Raw genomic sequence first — 15,896 nt, forward strand, 5'->3', positions numbered from 1 at the left:
CCTGCTGCTCCCTGTCCTGCTGCTCCCTGTCCTGCTGCTCTCTGTCCTGCTGCTCTCTGTCCTGCTGCTCTCTGTCCTGCTGCTCTCTGTCCTGCTGCTCTCTGTCCTGCTGCTCTCTGTCCTGCTGCTCCCTGTCCTGCTGCTCCCTGCCCTGCTCTCCCTGCCCTGCTCTCCCTGCCCTGCTCTCCCTGCCCTGCTCTCCCTGCCCTGCTCTCCCTGCCCTGCTGCTCTCCCTGCCCTGCTGCTCCCTGTCCTGCTGCTCCCCAGTACCCACCAGGCATTGTTAACCATAGGGCTCATCTAGATGTGTCTGGGGCATTCTTGCCCTGACAATGCTCAAGATAAGAAAAGGTAAGAAGAATCAGAACCAAATGAGAAGTTTGCTTTCTTTTCTAACTATACATTTTTGGGCAATGTGGGAAAGATAAAAATGTATACTTAAAGGGCGGCAGAAAACTTATAAATAGAATTGCTAGGAGTACCACTAAATAATTTAATTCCAACTTCAATAGCTGTCCTTTTCCTCAGAGAAAAAAGAGACAAGCGGGGTGGAGGGGGAGACAGAGCTGCAGTCTGCACCGTGGGCATATCAGCCATGAGTGGGAGTCAGCAGGACCCTGGGGGCCTTGGACAAGTGCAGGGCTTTTTGAACTGCTGTGTGATTAGTGTAGACACAGAAGCCATGTGGTCCCAGCAGGAAATTAATTACCTGTAGGAAGCCACCTCATGCTCCTGACCTACTTCTTCATTGGCCTTGTGTTGGGCACTTCCCTCTCTATGAGCCCTCCAGATGGCACCCTGCAACTGGGCTTTCTCTGCACAGGTGCTTCTAAGGCACTCAGGACGCTCTGGAGAATTCTTAAAATGCTTCATTGTTTGTCTTTACATCTAAACATTATGTCACAATCCTCCCAAATTCTTTCTACTGATCCTTTCTTGAGCTCTGCTCATGGCTACACAGCAGGGACTTTGATCACAAGAACCCTTGCCAAACCCACAGAGAATTGTGTGGTCTGGATTCTAGTAACCTCAGTGGCCATGTTTAATTGTGATTACAACTTGATTGGCTTTTTAATAAAGACCACTTAAAAGGTTACAGTCCCCAGCTGATGCCTGTTGGGCACAGAAATTTCAGAGAAATGTTATTATTTGGACTAACCCAGACAAACAGTCCAACCAAACAGGACTTTGGGGCACGTTTGCTAACACTACTGGCCACAAATAGGTGCTTCAGCATCTCTTTCCTGCACTGTGGCTAAGATCTGAGCCAGGCTAAGAGGAATGGTGGGATCAAAAACTGGAACACACCAAGCTGTAGCAAACCACGGGTCAGTCACAGGTGCTGAGGCTCAGCAGAGAGAACTCGGTATGTGTGACTTTTCTGAACAGAAGTTAGTAACAGAAACTGATGAGTTCCATTTATCCTGACGGGGAAGTGGTTTCAGAAAGTAATGTGTCTTAAGAAAAAGGGAATGTAAATATAACTCTGAGGGCTGTAGCTTTGGGAAGGTGGAAGCTCACCCCACCACTGGAGGCTGTGCACCCTGGGGTACTAGCTGCAGTAGGGTGCTGTAAAGGACAAAACTTGCCATCTTTCAGGAGAACACAATCATTAAAATAAACCCTCCACCAGCAAGCCTCTCTCCTACAGCACTCTCCTTCTGGCCAGCGCCTGCTCAGCCACCACTCTAATTGGACTTGAAGTGCTGCCTCCAGGAAAGTGACTCAAGAGCCAGCTGGAGAAGAATGCAAATGAGCTGCTGGGGGAGGGAGCCTAGCAGGGAGGAAGACAGAAAGAAAAACAAAACCGAGGAGGAGAGGGGAAAAGGGGAAAGACCCATTTGAGAACAGCTTACACACAATAATTTTAAGGAATATGATAGGTTGTCGGACACACAGACACAACTGTTTCCATAAAGTCATTGTTCACAGACAGAAATGAAGGCAGCAAAAATGGACAAAGTTAAGACAAATTAATAGGAGCATTTAATTATTTCTTTTCTCACATGTGGCTGCTAAAGGGACCATTCCCAAAGGAAGACTCTTTTTGTATGGCCTAGTAGTTTCACAGACATCATTTTGGGGATGAAAATAACTAATTGCTGGATCATTATAAGCAAAGAGAATAGTTTCTGAAAGCCAGGTTTTTGTCAGCTGTTTGTGTTGTAAGTGCGCTAGGGTGTGGGAGCATCTGGTAGTCAACATCCTGAGCAGGCAGCCCAGGTCCTCTCCCAGTCACACACTGACATTAGTATTTATCTTTATAAGCAAGGAGGATCTGGCGGACTAATATGAAGACTCCATTGGAGTAACTATTTAGATCAGTAAAGCTAACAGTTTTGAAAGGGTTTAAGAAATGGATTCACCCTTAACATATAAAAGAGAATCAACTGTTTCTGAATCTTCTAAGGAAACTGGGTGCTTAGACTGCTTTTTCTTTGCCTCTGATTACTGAAAGGTAATGGGGGGAAAATCAGATAGCTTGAGTAATTTTGAGGCTAATCACAGAGGTGAAGGGTATTGTATTTAGTGGAGAGTCCAATTAATCAGACTGTATCTGCCAGGCAGCCTGCTCATCTCACTGAGGAGAGACGCTCTCGAGAAGACCACTGATGGGCTAGAGTTCTTCCAACATGCTGTTCCTTTCTGGCTCCTTGAAAAGTCAGCTCACTGCTCTATAATTTTTGAGCAAAGTCGATCAGTTATTGTTATGGCTCTACTGGATGATAAGATAGGAAGGATGTGAATTGCTGCTCTTCTGTGGCACAAGACATCTGCCTTAATCCCGAAGGATCAAAGATGAGGGATGATAATTTTGTTAAAAAGAAAGAACAAAAGTAAAACTCCTAAAATATTTTAAAACTCTTCTGTATAGCCAATTAATTTCAAGTGAGTTTTCTTTTCTCTTTTGCTGTATAAATAGCTAAGACACTAGCGTTTTAGGTATTTTTTTTACATAATAGGTTGACAGTGAGGCTCAAATCCTTGGAGCAATGCATCAACTTACCTGCGCAAAATCAGTAGCAAGTCGCATTTTTCCACCTTCACCAAGAGGCCTTACGAGACTGGCATTACGGATGAAAAGTTCAATGGCTCTTTGGGCAATAGCTTCAGTGTTGTCAAAGACAAAATCCAAACATTCAAAGTGCTTAAAGTAGTCATTCATAACTCTGGCAATGAAACCTTGTAGCTCCTTCATGTACAGAGAACAAGGAACATCAGGCTTTCCTGAGCTGGGTAATGACCTATAAAAGAAAAAAAAAAGCCATTTTCAGCATCAATCCATAAAGCTACAATCCTGTATATTTTCACCTCTGGTTATTATTTCAGTCCTGTGCAATTTTCCCATTAGTGGTATCAAGACACCGTTTTGCTTTGTTTTGTTTTGCTAAGTGCTAAAGAATGTAAAACAAAGCTTAAATTATATTCTTAACTTTGTGTTTAGAACCTATGAGGATTACTGAAGGAATTTCAGGACACACTGACCTAAAAGATTAAGAATAAAAGACAGCTATCTGTCTTAGATGAATCACACTGGCCTTTCAAGGTTTGACCCCGCTCCCAGCTCGCTGTCCACTTCCATGTTTTGCCCGATAAGTAAATATGTCAATAACAGATTCCGAAATGACATTTTGCACTTTGCAAGGGCAGAAACTGCTTGGTGGCAATCTCTGATCTCTCAGTTGATCACATCAGTCCAATGACAGCACCGTGACAGAGGGATCAGTTGTGTAACAATATGCAGCATGCAATTTTTCCCTCCAGATGAGGATGTTTGGAAAGGCTTTAATTTGGAACAGCAGATGATACCAGCTGTGCTCCATGATATACTATTTATAACTTATAAATGTTTACAACTGCCCTTTAAAGAATATATTCAAAGAATATGAAATATTTATAGGGAGGAGTTAGACCAAAATTAGAAATCACCTGATCCTAGCTAATAGATGAGATCACTGACTACATAATGCTGAATCTTTTCCAAAAAGCAAGGGAAACATTTCCAAATTCTGAGAATGATGCAGAGGAAATGGTGATGGTCTAGAAATGAACAACAGACATGACTAAAATCCCTTGAGGAAGAGAACAAAATGAGCTTGGCGACCTTCAAGTAAAGCAATGGTGGTCTTCCATTTCTAAAAGCAGACAGAACAGGGAAAGCAGGCTTTCCTTCCACCATGAAGGGTGTACAATGTAGAAAAGACTTTCCCAACAGCAGCAAGGTCACCACCAGGCCACCACAGTGTGCCCAGGCTCTGAATCAGGGCAGGGTGGTGGGCTACCTGAGCAGAGGAGACTTTGTCAGACTCAGGTCACTACAGGGCCTACTTTTATTCAGGCACCAGTATAAAGGGCTAAGTTGCAAAAAATAACGTATTTTCATATTTTTTTACTTATTTACTGAATGAACAGTAAATACATATAATTGTGCTATATATTGATGCACAGTAACAGATGTATACAATGTGAAAAGATAAAAATCTAATAAACACATTATTTACAGTAAATTCTTATTTATTCCTCCTATCTAGTTATCTTTATACCATTTGACCAGTATCAATGCATTACCCCAACTTCCAAGCCCAGTAATCACTATTCTACTGTCTGATTTTAGCACTTCAGATAAATGAGAACATGAAGTATTTGGTTCCTGTCTGGCTTATTTTTATATAGTATGTCTTCCAGGTTCATCTGTTTTATAGCAATCGGATTCTTAAAATATATGTTTATATTTAGGTGCTCTGATAGCAGATGCACATATATATTTTAAATATTATATCCAGTTAATGGTCTGACCCCTTTAATCATTTTATATAAGATCTCTGAGTCATATTTTACAACTTTTGACTTAAAACCCATTTTGATTAACTACATCTATCCCTGTTCTCTTTTGGCCTCCACTGTACAGACCATCTTCTTATCCCCTTTTCAGTTTACATATGTTCCTAAAGCTCAGATGAGTCTCACATGAAGGCCAAATCCACTCGGCCTCTCAGATCTTTTCATACTTTATCCAAAACATCATAAAATCTCCCTATTCCTCTGGAGAAGTGTGTTCATAGAGAGTAATATTTTGGAACAAATTCCAGAAGCATGTGTTAGCGTAAGTGAAATTATACTTCAGATGAAACTGGAGTTGCATATCAACAAATCTCATTGAGGATTAAAGTTTGATTTAAATTTACTAGAATACAACTATACTTGGCTACTAAAGATCAGTTCTCCCAATCACTCTAAAGCCCTGAATAGCAGGTACTCCACAAGCTGTGCAGACATTCCAGGGTCTTCCAAGAGAACAGAGCTATGCAGAAGCTGAGGCTGAAGTGGGGACGAAGAATACACATGACTGAGAATTAGGAGCTGTATGTCGTCACATCACCAGTTCTGCACGCAGCCTTTGCTTAGATCAGCGGTTCTCAGCCTTCCTAATTCTGTGACCCTTTAACACAGCTCCCCATATGGTGGTGGCCCCAACCATAAAATTATTTTTGTTGCTAATTCATAACTAATTTTGATACTGTTATGAATTGCAATGTGAACACCTGTGTTTTCCAATGGTCCTAGCCTGTGAAAGGATCATTTCACCCTTCAGAGGGGCCGTGACCCACAGGTCGAGAACCACAGCCTTAGAGGGACTCAGTCATTCCTGTAAAGATCCAGGGCCCTTCTCTCACTGCCTCCTTTCCCTATGTAAACTCTCATTAGGTAGGCTCTCCTTACAGAAAGCACGATTTGGACTCTAAGAGGAACAAGGGTCTTAGAGAGCTAAGAGAGAGCTTGCTCCCAAAGCCAGGGCAGGATTCAGACGAGTTCTCAAAAGGGCTATCACGACTATGCTGGGGATCACACAGATAAAGTGGAGGACCTCTGTGAGAAGGAAGGAAAACTACCCAATCCTGAAGCACCAAGCTGAGTCCACAACCCTGTTCTGTCTCAACAAGAAGAGAGATGATGGAAACAAGAACAGAGAGAGGATGGTAATGACATGCATAATCGAGGAGGAGGCGAGGCGCTAACACTAGCACAAGAAAGCCTGGCTGGCAGAGTGGAGAGTGGGAGGGATAGGGAATGGAACGTTAAGGCTGTGAGTAACAGTTTTGAGGAAACGTTTTACCCAGAGAAATCTTCCTGATGCATGGTGATGATTATGGCCTCGACCGCATCTGCCACTGATGTCAGTAAGGGCTGGATGGCATTCCCCATAAGAGCGTGAACAGTCTGACAAAGAGAAAAAAGGAAAGAAGCAAAATTAGAGAGACCAACACAAAACAATCTGAGGAATGAAGTGAGATTCATTTCTGACTAACAGTTTTCATAGTCTATCAGAGTCAGACTGTGCACAGTCTAACAACAGAAGTCTGCTTCTCCCCCTAACCACTTTCAGCTATGACTCATAAAGCTCAAAATACGTGGACCACAGCACTGAGACTTCCAACTCCCCCAAGCATCCCACTCTGTCAACAGGGTTAGTGGGTAAATGATCCCTCAGAGAAAGTAAGCCATAACAGGGAGTAGACATGGTCCATTTACAAAGTTCAGAGCAAACCAACACATTATTTTTTGCCTCTCAAAAAAGTGAAATAAGCAAGTCCTTAAAAATTGGAACATCGCCAGATTTTTTTCTTCTCACCAGAAAGAATAGGGCAGGAACACAGGTGATTCCTAGAGGGTGGAACAGACAGGCAATCACAAGGTAAGTTTCTGTGGAGAAGTCCATGGGAGTGATTTTCTACTGAAGGTTTGTACTCCTGGGAAAATCCAGCAGGGTTTGGAGACCAAGAAGCAGGGAGGAATGTGTCACCAGTATCTACCAGCACACGACAGGGATGCTGCTACAGGTTAGACCACATGTTATATCCCACAGGCTAGAGCACACACGAGAGAGCTATGCGCCAGTGTACCCATGCTGCTCAGGTTGAAAAGGGTTAATCTGTGGAAGATCTGTTAGTTAGGGGTTTTGGTTTTGGTGTACAAATACCAACCGGAATCGTGTCAACACCCCAAATAAAAACTGTATGTATACTACACATGCTTTGGTGGTAATTAAAATCACTGATGATGGATGGTCATGGCTTGTAATAATTGAAGCCAATAAGAAAAGAGGAAGGGGGACACTTATTCATTAAGTTTCTACATGTTACCCGCAGGTTTTAATTCGTCAAGATAATAAGCATAATATATACAAAGGTGTGTGTGACCCAGTCTTCAGTCTAGTGATAGAGATGAAACATGATTATAATGGGAACACTCCAACAGAGTACAGTAGAATCATGGGGACTTCCATGCCACGCTGAAAAAATATGAAAAATAAAAGGAAGGAAACAGAGAGAAAGATGGGACTGGGAACGCATGCCAAATGCTAATCTACCTGGGAGCTGAAGGACACAGGACACACAGACTACAAGAGCCCAACCGTGAAAGAGATGCAGCTGGAGTGTGTCTGAGTGGATCAGGAAAAGATGCAGCCAGTGATGAAACACAGTCAAGATTTCAATTTAGAAAACAATCATACTGGAGAGTAGCCTAAGGGATTAGGCTGAGGCAGGAACACAATCATGAGGCTGCAGGAGATACTGATGCCAAATGAACAAATTAGACATAGCAAGACGGGAGATGAAGTCAGCAGGGCTTGGTGGTTACAAAGTATGAAGAGATGTAAGAGTACAAGTACTTTTTCTTTAATAGTTAGTAACATCACTGACTCAACATTACAAATAAAAGCAGGAGAAGTTGATCAATTCAGTTAGGAATAAGAATTAGAAATGCCTATTTGAAAACCAGCTATTAGGTAGGTACAGAGATATTTAAATTTGTACCTCCTGAGATGTGTTGGTTAGATTTGCTAGTCACCAGTTTTTGAGACAAGAGAAACACCAGGACAGTCAGTGCGCCCAGAGATTACTGCACAGATTGATGCCAAGTGGCATGTGCCCTTGGAGGAAGACTAGAGACCTGATCAGACAGGTGATTTTACCTACAAATAAGTTATTACTTCTTCAAAAAGTTTTTATTTTCTCCAATATACATTATATGTGAAATCATTTATAGAGAAGCTCAGGCACGTTCAGAGGACTCTCCAAAGCCATGGATGAGCAAGTGGAATAGCTGAGGCTCTTTGAACATGTCTGCCCTATGAGCCTGGACTGTATGCTGGGAAAAGAAAGCAAAGTGACCACAGAGTACAGGGATAAAAGTGAAGACAGTCTATAAAACGCTGCATTTCTTACTCAGGGTAAGAAGGACCATCTAATACAAAACAAGAGTGCCTACTGCAGACGTAGGAGATACAGCCCGGGCAGTTCTGAGAGCTGTGGAACTCCAGGGTAGACAGGCAGGCTCTTCAGTCTACGGCCTTGCTCCCAGAGGACCACAGTGAGGCCAGGGCAAGGGCCAGTGGTTAATATCCAGGAGGAGACAGAAACTAGGTTTTACTTTCTGATCCCGATCCCTCCTTCTCACTCCTCATTCCCACTGGTCTCTGGCCTTCTCCCAAATGGTCTTCTGTAGCAATGCAATATCCTGAAAACCTCTTTTACATTTTAAGAGACTGAAATTTTTGCTGAACCTCATAGTCAGAGTTAACAATAGACCTTGAAGTCACTTAAGACTGCTCTCCTACTCTACTCAGCCTTTCAACCGTCCTGTGAGAGAACAATGTGACAACCAACTTACTTAACTTTTACAACTTAAGCTAATGCATAGCTGAAATTATGTACTTTCCCACACACGGGACCCACATAATGCAGTGTTACTATTTTCCAAAACCAGCAAATATAGAAGTTAAAGCAACTTCCCAAAAGTTACTCTAAAGGTAAAAAGCAACCATTTATGATTATTGATTGGGAATTTTTTGTTGTCTGGGTCAGCTGGAGTCAGTGACTTAAAACTTGTAAAACTCTGCTAATAATTTCTATGAAGGCCAGGTGGCTCATGTCTTTTATCCCAGCACTCCAGAGGCAGAGGCACGTAGATCCCTGTGAGTTTGAGGCTAGCTTGATCTACAAAGCAAGTTCCAGTAAAGCCAGGCTGTTACAAAGACAAATTCTGTCTCAACAAACCAAAAGAAAGAAAAGGAAGGAAGGAAAGAAGGAAGGAAGATTCTATAAAGTACCCCATTTCCTATGTGATGCTTCACTAAATACAGACTGAAGGCCTCTGTCACAGATACAGACACCATTGACACACACATGCAGAAGACACATACAGACATAAAGACAAAACAGACACACATAAGGTCAGACACATACCCAAACAGACACCACCCTTACACAGAGACAGACATACACAATACACACGTAGACACAGGGACAAACAGATTCACAAGACAGCACACATGGGACAGACAGAAGACACAGGGAGCATGAAGTAGAAAATTCAAGGATGAACTCCCTCTTGGTTAAATGACTCCAAGGGGAAGTGATTTGATTTTTTCCTTAATGTGAGAAAACACTAATATGTAAAATCTCATATATATATATACACACATATATGTGAATGATATCTATATCTATATCTATATCTATATCTATATCTATATCTATATCTATATCTATATCTATATCTATATCTATATCTATATTAAATCTAGATTCTGCAGATGAGAAACATGCTATATTTTGTCTTTCTTACACCTCCAGTAGTCTCTTGTTCCTCTCGCACATCCTGTTAGATTCTCTTCTCACGTTAGGAGTCCATGTCTACTCTCATATAATGTATGTATGTATATCTGACTCTAATTCCATATGCAAGAGAAAACATGTAATATTTGCTCCACTCTGACTTATTTTCTTGACCTGATGCTCTCCAGTTCCACCCATTTTTCTGAAAATGTCAAACCATTCTTCATGGCTGAATAAGGCAGCATTTCTTTCTCCTCTCTTCTGGATGGGCATCAAGTCTGGTTCCACATCGGGGTGATGGTGAAGGTGCAGATGTGAATGTGGATGCACACGTCATTCTGGAGTTCACTACCTCACACTTGTTTATTTTGATTTTTTTTTCTTTTTTGGTTTGTCGAGACAGGTTTTCTCTGTAGCTTTGGTGCTTGTCCTGGAACCAGCTCTGTAGACCAGGCTAACCTCCAACTCACAGAGATCCGCCTGCCTCTGCTTCCTGATTGAGTAGGAATGTGATAGTTGAGTTGTATGGTAGTTCCAGTCTTAGTTTACTTGGGACCCTGCATATCAATCTCCATATGTGGCTATAATGTTTACACTCATAACTGTAAGTGTACGACAGTTCATCTGTTCCTAAATCCTCACTGGCAAGAGTTGTTATTTCTCTTCATTGGCTATTTTGATTGGGATCGGATGGAATACAGTGTAGGCTTAATTTGCATTTTCCTGATGGCTAAGGATGTTGAACATTTTTCATATATTCACTGGCTATTTATATTCTTTTAATTATTTGAAAATTTCATTCATACATATACTGAAGTTTAGTCATTTCCACACACACCTCCTTACCCTTACTTACTCCTTTTAGGGGATAATATCTGACTGCATTTTAGTTCTTCTTTTGAGAATTGTCTATTCAGTTCATTTCTTCTCAGAAAGAATTTGGTAGTGTCCTTTCAGTTTCTATTTTAGGGGCACTGATGTTAGCTCTTTACAGGTCTGAAGGAATCCAGGTGTGAACATTGATGTTAGATCTTTACAGGTCTGATGGAATCCAGGTGTGAACCTGTAGAGCGTTTCTTTGTTGGTAAACTATTACTGCTTCAATCTTGTTGATTGTTATGGACCTGTTTAAGTTGTTTATAGTCTTTTTACTTAATTTCAATAAGTTATATATTCCTACAAATTTATTAATTTCTCATATAGTCCAGACTAGCTGAACTCACTAGTTACTGAAGATGGCCTTAGATTTCTGCCTACACCTCCTAAGTGCTAAGTGCTAGGGACTGAACACATTTGGATCACCCTAGGCTCCTAGGGTGTGAGAAGGGTATTATGGGAAGGAGAAAGCTGGGAGGTGGGGAATGTCTAATTGTATGTTTAAATTCAGCACGAGTCTCCATCTGACTCATAAGCCCCATTCATGCAGAATAAACTAAATATGTCTTGCCAATACTATTTTAAGAAGTGAACTATTAAGTATAATCTCAGAACTTGGGAGATGACAGCAAGAGGACTAGCAGCTGCAGGCTATCTTGGATACATAGAAAATTCAAAGCCAACCTGGGCTACATGAGACCTTGTGTTAATGGAAATAAGTGAGCTGAATGTGGGCATGGTCGTGAATCATGGCCGGTGTGACAGTGTATGATCTGAGTATGACCATGTTAATTTCACATTAAGGCAAAATCATAAATACTCTTAGAAGAAATATTTTAAAATTTTGTGTTTACAATATAGTATTCAAGGTACAGAATATATTCAAAACTAATGCAAAAAGAAAAAACTAGGAAATTTTATGAAACCTTAAGGAAACAGATGATCTGAAATGACACGGACTCCAAAATTATGAGGAAATATCCTCCGTGATAAAGCAAATAATAATAATATTAATAGCAAATAATAATGATGATGATAAAATACTACTAATAATAGAGTAAAGCTACAAAAACTAAGTCAATAGAAATTTTAAAGAAAAAATTGTATTATCTGAAGTTTAAAATTGACTGGGAGTTTACAACTGATCTACTGAAGTTTAAAATTGATTTATAATAGAGGAGCAAAGTCAATAAATCAATTATGCCTTCAACAGAAATCCATCTAAAGCAGAGAAAAAGACAACTAACAACTAGACCTCTGAAGCAGGTGTAGAAGGCCTATATTGCTAACTAAAGTTCCATAAGAAGGGAGAGGATGAGGCATAAAATCATTTAGAGGAGAAAAGAATTCCACAGTTCCCCAAATCATGAAAAAGCATAAATGTATAGATTTGGGAAAAATCAGCCATCCCAAATAGAATAATTTTGTAGAGAAATCTGTCTAGTTATAACAAAATCAAACCAATGAAAATGAGAGAAACAGAGAAAAGCTTGAAAATGGCGCTGAGAAAGGAAGAAAATCAGTAATATGGGGATCCATGGTAAAGATTGATGACATCTCATTGGAAAGCAGGGAGGACAAAAAAATAATGGAACAGTTTTTAAAGAGTTAAAAGAAAAGAAAACCCTAGTGTTAGGAAAAAACATCAAGACTGGTGTTTTCTGTCCTAGCTGACTTCAAGTTAACTGCAGACTGATACAATGCTGCCTACAACAGGGCCCCCAGGTGCTCCTACCAAATTTCCTTCCAAAAAGCTCCAAATTGGTTAGCCCCTGGTAGGCCTGCAGAAGCTGGGCAGCAAGCAGCAGAGCAGAAACAGAAGTCTCCCAACCTGTCCTTTGATCATCATTCCAGAGACAATCATTCCATCTTGACAGAAATGCCCCGATCTAAGCCAGAAGTAGGTAAGAAGTAGGTAAAAAGAGATTATATCATCTCCTAATCAACAACAGAAAAGGCTGGAATGTTAGGTCTCCAAACCAGGACCAAGGGCTAAGCGAGGTGCCTATTAACATACCAGTGCTAAAGCTGGCTGTCAGGTCTCAGCATCCTTCAGTGTCCACCTTTGGAGGGTCCTCCTGGCTGACTTTTCTGTCCCCTATCCCAAATTTCTCCAGCCCAGGTACTAGACTGGGCCTTCCTTTCCCCCAGCTTCTCTGAATCTCTATATAATCCAGCCATTTTGGTTACACAGTCCTTTATGGTCTCTTGGCCTGTTTGCCTCCTGTCCTCCCCTTCCCCTATTCTTTACATGGCCCAGCTCAGTCTGCTAGTCATTTCTACTCTGGATTCTTTCAGATGCCTCTGGGTGTTTCTCTCTCATATCTTCAGTAAGCCTTCACCTCCATTATAGGGAAAAAAATAAAAAAGAACGAAAGAAGTAATAAAGCAGAACAAAATTGACCTATGAGGAAACTGAAGACTTCCCCCTTTTCCCATTCCCTGTCTCAAAATGAAAGCCCTCTTTGTGAGCTTGGTCTGCATAGCCAGTCTGCCTCTCACCCGCATGGGGGTTCCTACGGTCTGCCACGGCCCATCTAGCGCCCTATCATTTGAACGACACTTCACTTAATAGTAGATTATACATTACTATCATGCATACATAGGTCATTTATAAATAAACCACATTCCAAGCTAGAAAACCTACATTTAAGTTGACCCCTCCACCTATTCAAAATACAACACACAGAGACGTGTAAACTATAAGTCAGAAAACAAGACTCAAGACCAACTAAATTTCAAAGAACGTGCTAGAGCTGCTCTTCCACAAGACCTAAGCTTGACTCCCAGCACTCACATGGTAGCTCACAACGGTCTGTAACCTCTTCTGGGCTCCATGAGCACTGCATATTTTTTTTGGTAATTTAGAAGATCAACAAAGTTGGTAAAACGCCAACTAGATTAGTAATAAAAGAGAAGTGAAACAATCAAAAGTGAAAGGGAGGCTGTCACTAAGAGTCCTACCATATTAAAGGACAGCAAGTGACTCTTAGGCACATTTTGCTGACAAGTTAGATGATGTAGATGCATAGATAAATACCTGGCAAGTCAAAGTTCAAATCTCATTCCAAGGTAAATAAATAACCCAAATAGTCATTTATCTACTAAACAGATAAACCTATAGTCATAAACCCTCCTCCAAAGAAAAGTACAGCTCAGATGGCATCAATAATGAAACTATCATTGAAATAAAAGGTCACACAATATAAAAGCCTTTTAAATATTTACTGAGACCAATATTAAGTTGATAAAAGAAGAAGGTAATGATAAAGAAAATTATATAACACCATCCTTTATGGACAGAGATATAAGCACTCAACAAAAATTAGGTAAACCAAACCCAGAAACACATAACAAGGATAATACATCCAGACAAGTGTTTTGCATGAGATTTGTAATGTATTTTATTAATAGAATAAAGGGACAAAATTACACTATTAATTCAATTGTTTAAGAAAAGATTATTTAAAAGTCCCAGTAAATTGGGAATATATGAAAATTTGTTCATTTGGCAAAGGCCATCTATGAAAAACTGTAAAGTAGTATCATGACACTACAAACCTTACAGCTATTACTACACTAAAAATGATAAAAATAAATCTTTTAGGTCAGGAATCAGTTAGTGGAGCCCAGTTCTATTCAGTCCATGATTCGTGGTCATACCCAGAGAACCAGGATGTGGGGAAAAGCATAATTACCAAAAAGGAAGAAATAAAACTCTCAGTTTAAATAACTAATAGAAACCTTCATAGCTGGGTGAGGCTTCTACGTAGACAGTAGGAAAGAGGGGTAACAGAAAGCATCTTGGGGACGGCCAGCGTATCAAAGATAGGCATGGACAAATAATTACCAAAGGAAACAAAAGGAGATCATGCTATATTCCATATGCTCTCTACAAACTAAGGAAGTCTGTTATACATTTTTAAAAGGATTTTCCTAAAATAGCTATGATTATAAAAATATCAGAGCCTCAACAATCTGGAATATTCTCTTAGAGAATATCAAACCCACACAAAAGAAATGGGAAGCACTGCCATATATAAATCCAGCAACACAGTCACTATCTGCACGATGAGACAAACTCACTAAAATAGATCAGAATAATCGTGCCAAAGTGATTTAATGCCACTTATCCCTGTGCTTGTTAGAATGCAATGACTCTGTGTTTATTAAAAAAATTAAAAGTGCTTTAATCCAGCACTTGGGAGGCAGAGGCAGGCGGATCTCTGAGTTTGAGGCCCGCCTGGTCTACAGAGTAAGTGCCAGGACAGGCTCCAAAGCTGCACAAAGAAGGCATGTCTCTAAAAACAAAACAAAATGATAGATAGCTCTCAGGAGAAGACACAGGACAATGTGCAGCAAAGAAATGACGATCATTTCTTCCCTGATGGCATCCAAGAATTGCAGAACCTTTAGGTTTGTCATTCTGGTCCAATCTTACAAAATGATAGTCTTAAAAATGATAGTTTTTAAAAACTTTTACTAAAAACAATTGCTTTACTATGGCAGCTTCCATAATATTTAGTAATGAGATAAACACCATGGGAACAGGAGGACAGAAAAATATGCAGGTGTCTCCTCTCATTCTCAGCTTATCGGATCTCTGCACACATGAATCTATGTCAGTACACTGCTCCTGTTGGGCCTCAAGAACCTATGAACTATGTGTGTTTTCTAAGTTTCCCCTTTCCTGTAAGACTTGTGCCACATTTCCCCAATGTTCTTTCTTCCTTCAACTCCTCTTTGAATGCATTTGTCCTGGTGTCTATTTGTAGACCTTCATTTCTTCATTATTTTTTTAAACTCTTTCTTCATGATCTAAATCCAATCAACATTTTACATTTGTTATCACAATACATATACTGTAATATTTTATAAATCTGTTAACTAAGGCAAGGAGAGCATATAATATGACTAAGATTAGAGCCCATTAGACAGCTGAGATGGGGTGCACAGGTTGTCTGGTTTCGGAGTCTGTTAACAGGGCATCAATTAGCAATTATGAAGTAATGAATGAGTCAAGGTGGCAAAGTATAGTGGGACATGCCTTATGGGCTACAAAGATCTGTGTTTAACAGGCCTATGACTCTAATTTTTGTTTGTTTGTTTCTAATACAAAAGAATCACCATGGAAACATGTCTCTGTGTGTATCTATTAGGGTGTTTCCAGAAAGGTTCAGGTGAGCAGAAGAGCTTCACTCCGTGAGTGGCACCATCCAATGGACTGAGGTCCTGAACTCCGGGAAAAGATCAAGTGGACTGAGCAGCCGCGTTCATCTCTCTCAGCATCCTGACTGTGGATGCCGTGTGCCGGCTGCCCCAAGCTGCTACTGCCATGGAAATGGGTAAAATCTATGTATCTATCTATGTATCTATCTATGTATCTATCTATGTATCTAT

The 15,896-nt window shown here is 40.5% G+C and overlaps 1 protein-coding gene across 1 annotated transcript in view; it reads right to left on the reverse strand.

The window, feature by feature from the left end:
- The window catches only part of Cog5 (component of oligomeric golgi complex 5), a 253,334-nt gene that overhangs the window by 28,657 nt on the left and 208,781 nt on the right, over positions 1-15,896 (reverse strand). Inside the window, exons 17-18 of the mRNA XM_005343875.3 lie at positions 6,116-6,219; positions 3,008-3,245 (exon numbers count right to left, since the gene is read on the reverse strand). Of these exons, the coding sequence (XP_005343932.1) occupies positions 3,008-3,245; positions 6,116-6,219 (342 nt within the window). The remainder of the gene's footprint in view (positions 1-3,007; positions 3,246-6,115; positions 6,220-15,896) is intronic.

This window comes from Microtus ochrogaster, chromosome 1, assembly GCF_000317375.1.
Source record: "Microtus ochrogaster isolate Prairie Vole_2 chromosome 1, MicOch1.0, whole genome shotgun sequence".
Classification (NCBI taxonomy): domain Eukaryota; kingdom Metazoa; phylum Chordata; class Mammalia; order Rodentia; family Cricetidae; genus Microtus; species Microtus ochrogaster.